This window comes from Centruroides vittatus, unplaced genomic scaffold, assembly GCF_030686945.1.
Source record: "Centruroides vittatus isolate TY-2023 unplaced genomic scaffold, ASM3068694v2 scaffold_769, whole genome shotgun sequence".
Lineage (NCBI taxonomy): Eukaryota > Metazoa > Arthropoda > Arachnida > Scorpiones > Buthidae > Centruroides > Centruroides vittatus.
The window spans coordinates 1,544,913-1,553,636 of record NW_027122717.1 but is presented as its reverse complement, the minus strand read 5'-3'; the positions used below and the strand labels follow the sequence as shown (position 1 = coordinate 1,553,636).

General features: G+C 31.0%; 1 protein-coding gene across 1 annotated transcript; it reads right to left on the bottom strand.

Annotated features, from left to right (window-relative positions):
- Positions 1 to 1,212: 1,212 nt before the first annotated feature.
- On the bottom strand, positions 1,213 to 4,886 carry LOC136989917 (SAM pointed domain-containing Ets transcription factor-like). Its single transcript, XM_067288219.1, is given in 6 exon segments — positions 1,213 to 2,312; positions 2,662 to 2,955; positions 3,159 to 3,290; positions 3,293 to 3,355; positions 3,952 to 4,475; positions 4,785 to 4,886. Coding segments are annotated over 5 exon segments (1,191 nt in total). The 5' UTR covers positions 4,319 to 4,475; positions 4,785 to 4,886; the 3' UTR covers positions 1,213 to 1,977.
- Positions 4,887 to 8,724: the final 3,838 nt, after the last annotated feature.

The window sequence follows — 8,724 nt, the reverse complement described above, 5'->3', positions numbered from 1 at the left end:
CATAATTGCATAACGAAACTTCGTTATCTATCAAACTAATGATAAACAAGATCAAAATTCGCTTAGTCAGATCAGATGCGAATTTCTGAGCGTTGATAGAAATATTCGGATTGATGTAACAGTTGCACCATTTTTTATTTGTATATTTACACTAGAAAGGTATCAAAAATTGTGAAGCCGCTTTGTTCACCAGTACAAATCAACTGTAAATATTATTAGATAAAAAACAAATTCGTTTTTAACTGTAATAATGGGATTTAACTTTAATAACAGGACCGTCGAGAGGATGCTGAGTATTTTTCAACCGATCCCTCAGAAAACCTACGGCACTTATTAACTTAATTTTTATTTAATAATATAAATTAAAAACTTATTAATAAAGAAACATTCTGTGTATTTCATTTGTTAAAAAAACAAAAGTGTAAAAGGGCCCTCTCTAGTCTCAGGCCCCATACAAGCTCTCGACGGCCCTACTCATCAAAAGCTGAACTAGATTTGTTATAAACGTAAATTTTTAAGTCAGTATCGTATTAAAAATGACTTTTCATCCAAAATTTCATACAAATGCCACCGATTCATTAATCAAGTGCTATCAGAGAAGAAAAATTAAAATTTTTAAGGTTCTGCTTGGTTTGTTTGGCTTTTAAATTCATTAACTTCTTTACTTCTTCGAAGCGTAACTTAACTCTTGTTTTATATGATAACATAAATTTTTCCGAATATTTAAAGGTAAAGAATCGCCGAAGACAGCTTATTAACGCCATTTTTAACTACAACCACCATGGCTATTTCGACTTAGATAAGATAAGACGATTTACGTCATTCTTTATCAACTCCTTCACACTGTTTCACTCGTCTGAAGGTCATATAGTAACCCGACTATTTTACCATTTAAATGTAACTTAATTCTTTACCATTTGAAAAAATTGTATCGAATATTTTACTGTAAAAAAAGTTTCGAGAACTAGAACCGCGAGAATAGTTCTTGGAACCAATTAGCATATTTCTAGTTCAACCTCACTACACCTGTTTTCTCCCTCTCTTCTCAGACTAGTCCTGCAACTTTACTGACAAGTTTAAATATGAAAAAGAAAAAAAAAATGAGTCGAAGAAAAATGTCCGACTTTAGTCACGACGATTCGTTCCTTCAACCGCTTAATTAATGGATTTAAAGTACACGTACAATTTGGCGCCAGGCCAAGTCACATGACATTTTGGATTTTTTCAAAAGTACTTTATTTAAAAAATACAAATTACAAAATTATATTTGTGTTTTTGTTTTTTTTCAAAGCTTATAAAAGGTTACATTACTTATTTTTGTTATTAAGAATGTCGCTACGTATGAATAAACATACGCGCGCACCTTAAAAGGTTAAAAAACTAATGACTAAATTGATCTTCTATATTTCTTTTGCATGGATAAATATATCTCTGAAAAGAAGTATAGAGGATTTTACTAGGTCCTAATAACCCATAACCATTAAAAATTAATTTTATTTAATTATTTCTATAAACTACTGTATTGTTAAGATGAGACTTAAAAATCTCCTTAGTTTGTATAACATTGTTCTCAGAACATACAAACTTATATATCACGGATATATGGGACGACACATTACCAGGTTATAAACCCGATAACTCGTAATTTAAAGCATTAAAAGGGCACTTTCTAAAGCTCCTTAGCAACAAAAGAGTTCGAGATCATGGCACCCATGCAATTCGGCGGATAACATTTTTTAATGTATTTTTTCTTGTGGGAGATGCTGGGAATAATACCTTCCTACATCTTATACACTTTTTTAAGTAGTTTAAATCGGGACCAGCCCATTAATTTCTATCTACAAAATATTAATGATGCAAAAAACATTTTTGCTACTTTAAAATGACACCCCTACAGGTTTGAGGATTTTAAAAAACGCATACAGGCCAGCTGTATCGCGTCAATTATACCTCCTACCAGGGATGTGGGATACGTTTTTACTGTCCATACGGATGACAGAACTGATAAACTAGTCTCTGCGACCTTTCAGTCTTTTTCATGATGCCCTTTTTGTAATACTGTCTTATGGATCGGCTCAATTTGTCATAGTTCATTGCAGGACGGTTTTTTCTCTTTCCCCATAATTTTGCAACTCGAACCGAATCTTCAATCTTGAATATACCTTTCGAGCGTTCTAGCCAGCGTATACAGCTTCCGTACATCTGTGGATGAGCCAATAATTCTTTCAAGAATTGCCATAGGTGAATATGAGAATGCGAACCGGGTCTTGTGGTGCATCGTTCAACATCGCAATTCTCGTCACTTGTCTCATCTGAAAAAAAGAAGAAAAGATATGTTTAGTCAAGGAAAAAAGAACATGAAGCTGACTCTGACGTCATTACAACGGCGCTTTTGCTAATGGGGTGAATCTAAAGAGCTTTTTACTTCATCGAAATGCCCAAGCTATTCAAGTTTAGTGCTTTTTCTAAATGCAGTGGATCAGGCAAGAGAGACTCGCCTGAGGCACTGCAACATTCCACGCTGTGACCCCGACTGGTTTGGCCTGAACTTGTTAAAGTTTCCTTTGTACGTAGAATTGTGTTCTTTTATTGCGTGTAATGACGTCATATTAAGCGGATAAAAATGTAAATCAAACTTTTAAGAAATGACAGCAAACTGACCATCGCTCTGAAGATCCTCGCTGCTGAAATCGCTGCTCAGATTTGTTTGGGTGGGACTGGCGGCTGCGGTTAGAGTCGAGAGAGTCAGACCACTTTCTGCTGGACCAGCCAGCAGCCCTGGTGACCTCTGACCTGGATGTTGATTCAATAAACTGTTATAATTATTCGGACTGTTGTTGGGGATTCTGGACGGAACATTGTTGATCCAATGACTTAACAGACCACTCATATCCAAGATACTATCATCCGGGCAAAATTGTGGTTGAGAGTTTGTATGAGATGATAGATTAGTCGCTGCAAAAAATAAGAAAAAAGGAATATTTTTGTTTAATTTCGTAAACAGTCATAGGATGTGGTAAGAAATTACATCCTTTAAGGAAGGGCGTGAAAATCTTTTTACTCATTTACAAAGCAAAAGAGGGTCAATAGCCGATGACTTTTCGTCACCAACCCACTATGTGTGGGCGAACAGCACGACAACAAGTTCATTGTCTCACCTGTTTTCCAAATTTCTAACTGAGCATGCAAAATATCACCCGCTTGGGGTGATCTTTGTCGGAATTCTTCTTCAGTTAGACGACATAGTGCGACACCGTCCATAGCAAAATTATCGAGTGTTTGACGTGGAGGCCATATTGCATCAGAGTCCATTGAATCCATGCTTGGACATCTTGAGTACTCCATTCAATGGGAACTAGAAATTAAAGAAAGCGTATAATGTGACAAATATAGATTATTTAAGACAAAGTGAAAGGTTGTATTATTTTACGTTTTACATCAGTGGATCATTTTATTTCAACGCCCTCCTTTGACATTCACCTTCAAAACATATTTCAGGGCTCGTGACCTCATTTCGAGATGTCTTTGAACCTTATGGAACGCGTTCTAATTCCCAAAATCAATATTGCGTCACACAACGGCAATTCAAATATCTTTCAGATCTCCCACCCGTTTTAGTCAACACGCTCAACTTCCTATCTAGAATGGACGTAAAGTGATGCGGAAAAATAATTAAATTGCATGTTACAGCTACCAAGTTTTATTGCTTACATAATTTTTGCAAATAATCATCTCGGGAGTGAAATTTTTTTAACGGTACCACACAATTTTTTTGCCAGATGGATAAATGCAGCATGCTGATAAAGTTAGGCCAGATTTGGTTGTTATACAAACAAGTTTTACCGGTTAGGCTCGGGTCAGGGTCGATAATGTAGATGTAGACAATGCTAGGTTATTCTAAATTCCCCGTTATGCATTCGGAAATTATAAGATAAAATAAAAATTACTCACCTGCAGATATACCCAGCACTTTGCATCCCGCATGAATATCCTTAGATGCCTGTTCTATAGCGAGACACTGTAATTCTTCGATTTTCTCACGTGAAATAGAGCAACTGACAGAATCTTCAGTTTTAACTAGTCTGCATGATCCACCATAATTCGACGAATTACAGAAATTTTCAGCGGGTTCAGTTTTAATACGTATCTCTTGAGTAGGAGAGGTGGGTAACTCGTAGAACGTATCAACTGCGAACTGTCTCACCTCCATTTGGTGATTCTGATCGTTCGATCCGATCACATGAGGCGATCTCTGTTTGTTTTGTTGATACTTGTTATTAAGAAAATCTTGCGTGGAGCAGAAACTAACTTCTAACATGTCTGTTCGAGGGCTTGGTATCGGGCTTACAACTGTTTGACGTCTATAGTTGTGGAGGGAACGGTCTGGAGCCAACTGTCGAATTCGTTAATGTACCAGTTCTCAATGACAGAGGGCTTTTGCTTCCTTCGTTGGGACTCGGTACACGCTGTGCTTTCTGTAAACCAAAACAAAAATCTAGTTACTAAGAAATACAGATGGCGAGACTTAATCTTTTTTTTCACGTCTGGTGGACATTATGACTGCACTGACGTCAAACCATCGATAGAAAGAAAGAAAAAGAATGAAAAAAAAAACGCACTTCCTGAGTTAAACGCCTCCGTATTTAACGCGTCCATGAAACTTTACACACTTCGAAAAGTGGAGAATGATTTAGGATTTTCTATAATATTATCCCCCTTTCTAAACTGTTAATTAACGATTTAGAGTTAAACCCTAGTTATGTAATGCTTAACAGGTTACTTACAGTATCACAAGACGATGTACAGCTCCTGTACATTTTTCAACCCACGTACTACTCCAACTGAAGGCTGCCGACTGATAAAGTTAAACAAAAACTCTCTTTCGCTAGCTCCATCTACCGTACGAAATCGACTAGAAAACTGTTATTGGCCGATACCGTTTGTTATTTTTAAATTTAACATACGCTTATTGGTTATTACTTTTTGAGTGTGCCGCTGACGTCACAATTGTTATTCGTGAGATTCTAGTTTTGCTTGTAATTAGATTATTTAGAAAGATTTCTCTAAGAGATAATATTACAATTCACCTATAAAGTTATTTTATTTATTATTTTTATTTTATTTGATTTTTTCTATGAAAAATAACTAGGACGAATCTTGATTTTCTATACGTTTATTATGTTCGAATATACTTTGATAGTTGTTTATGTATCATAATACATAAAAGTATATCAAGAACAAGTTGCGAATAAAAAAAGAACAAGGCGTAGAAAAATTTGATTAAAATTTCTGACATTTTGATATATTTTTTAAATAAAAACTCCAAATTTTATATCTTTATCTTATATATTTTTAAATAAGATTAATTCTGAAACTTTTTGATATTTTAAAGCAATTAAAACACTTAAAACACGTTTTAACTGCTTTAAAAATTCACTTAATAATACTTCACTTAAGTAATTATTAAGTGAAGTATTTTATTAGAACAGTTTTTAATTAATTAAATACTTAATTATTTAATTAAAAATATATATTTTTTAAAATTAAATACTTTATTTTATTGTTACGTCATTACTTCTATTATTATTCTGTCATGTACACATGATAAAGTAATAATATAAATAGCCATTATTATTTAATGTTTTTTAAAATATTATAAAAAAAATTAAAACAATATTTTAAACTTTTTCTTATAGTATTTAATTTAATGTGAAATATATTTGAAATATTTTTCATTCTTTAGGATATATTAAAGGAGTTTTAAATTTTATTTATTATTCTATTACAGTCAAACCTGTGAAGAAAGGCCACTAACGGGAAAATTAAAAAACATGGTCGTTGTTCGAAGATTATTTTGTATGCATTTTTGTCATTTTTATCAAAATTTCCTGAAAAAATAGCCTACAATAATGGCCAATTCTATTTAGAATTTGCCATTATTGTAGGCTTCACTGTATTTTGTGTCTATTTTACTTTCAAAATTTTTTCTTTATAAAAATAATAAATATCTATTCTATAGGAGATAAATTTATATAATTTTTAAAATCTTTTAAACTCTAAAAATATTTTTAAAAAACTTTTTTTTAATAATTTTAAATTAATAAATAATTAGTTATTTAAATAGCCACCATAATTTTAATTTTCTATAATTTTTTAAAAATAAAATTTTATAGAAAGCGTTTCTAGAATATTTTTAAAGTCGCGAGAAGAGTTTAATGTAATTAGAGTAACAAATAAATTTAAAAAGGAGGGAGGAACGTTTAAACTCTATAATGATGCTTTATATCCTCAGTAGAACGAAGGAAATTCTTGTAAAACGTGTGCTTTCGTGATTTATTATTATAACATGGAACTACCAGAATGGAATTTGTATATCAGGAGTTTTATTACTTCTGAGATATATAATGGTTAAATTAATAATAAATTTTCTTAAATATCTTTAACTACGTAAATACAGCGTTAAGTTCTGTTCGGTCGAATTAATTTCTTCGTGAGTTTTCTAATTAGTTGACCGCATCACTGACATTGTTTTACTTTTATAACTTTCAAGTCGAGTGTATAAAATGAGAATTTTGAATATCTTAATTATAACATGAATAGGATTGCCGTACAATTGTTAAGGTATGAAAGGTGTTGCTACTTAAAATATATCTTGTAGTATGTTTCGTCCAACTAGTACACGAAACGTTTTGTTTGTTAATAAAACTACGTAACTTCTAATTTTATCGTTTAAAATAATTAAAAATAGATACAAGATCTGTAGATATTTTGACACTTCTGGTAAAAACATGAGAATTTCCGTAATTTTGATCACCTGACAGGAAATTATGTCACAACCGGTTACTCTAGAGGTCGTGACATGACCACCTTGGGATTGTAATTTTTGACGTCAAAAGCGAAAGGAACGTCGGGAAGTTTAGTCAGATGTAGTTGCAACTTTGAAAGAAATTATATCATTTTGAGGAAAAAGGTTTCGATAAAAAGACGAGAATTAAAATTGAAAGTTATTAATTCTAAAAACACTATATATAGGACTAACTTTTTTTTCTCTTTTATTCTGTGCAACTTACCTATAGTTATTTCACTTTCGTTTATATTTATATTATGACTAATAGTATTAACAATGTAAAATAATTTTTTTAAAATATTCAGATTTTAACAGCTAGTGCGATTTGAAATTTAATATTAAGAATATATAAAAGGGGCGCAAAATTCCCGACATTCATTCATGCGAATCTTAAGTAAATAGAGCAATATATTTTTTTCTTTGAACATATAAAACATAATAATGTGGGTGTATATCAAATGATAGTCTTCTTTTTTCTGATGATGATATCAGTTGTGTGTCTCGTAATTTGTCATACTCTCTAACAAACTTAAAGATTAAGAAAGACATAAAATAGCAGTATAGGAATTTATGTAGGCATGTCAAATATATTTCACTCTACGAGGAACATACTTGTACATCTAAATACCTGAATTAAATCATTTAATTTTAGTTTATGAACTTGGAAAATCCAATATCTGCTGGGAAATCCAATAAGATAACGTATATTGTTAAATATATAACTTATAGCCGTAAAGGTCGTTAACCTACTTTTATATGATTTATCTTTTATATATTTGTATGTATTTTTATATTAAATTAAATAACAACATTAACTTAAAAAATATATATATATATATTTTCCCTCTTCAAACGTAGAAGAATAAAAATAAATAAACAATAAAAGTTTCTAGTATTCATGTTCAATAAATGGCCACATTTTTCGACGAATTTAATCACAAGTTTTATTTATAACTACATTTTTTATAGCAGTTTTGCCCTGTATTGACGTCATCGCCATGATTTGTTATCGTGATGACAAACATATGTTGATTCCTGTAATACTATAATTCATTCATGTAAATCACTATGAATGAATAAATTTTGGGGGATGGAGTTGTAAATTACTCAAAACTTTTAAAGTTTTAATTAAAAATAGAGGGAAACAATTATAGTTTTAATATTAAAAATTTAATAGAAGTTTTTATGAAGTATAATAAAATATTTAAAATTTATTATCGCTATGAGCAACACTGCGTGTAATTTATATATACTCTATAGATTTATATATCATAATAAAACTGTTGAATATATGGCTATTAAATTGTGTTTATCTTTTTAAAATAAATTAATTTTATACTTTAAAAGTTTTAAATAATTAGTAATTATTTATCAAACAATATACATTTTAATTACACTTAGAAACTATCTGATAAGACCCTCAAATTAATTAATTTTCTTAAGTAAAAGTTGACTTAGAATGTTATCTCATGGAATTAATTAAGACTTTAACCTTAAAGAATTGTAAATGTCAAACTCTTCAACTATTTTATCGCAGGGTTTTTATTATTATTCTATTATTACAACTTCTTTTCTAGCGAGACAAATGTCTTTTAATCTAGAATTAGGTTAACGTTACTTTTCTTTCTTGTTTGGGATTTTTCCGCTTCTTTGAAGGACACCAACCTCCTATGACCTATATAAAATGATGTAACAAGACGACAATGTCTCATTTAAAGATTAAAATGAAAGGCAAACAGTGCGAGAAGTGTATAAAAACTCAACAAAAGAGCAAAAATTAATTTTGAAAAATTGAATTTTATTTATTTATTTTTTTCAATGTCACGCGTTTTAATGAAAAAGAGACATTTCCCGATGGATGATTCTTAACAGAAGCG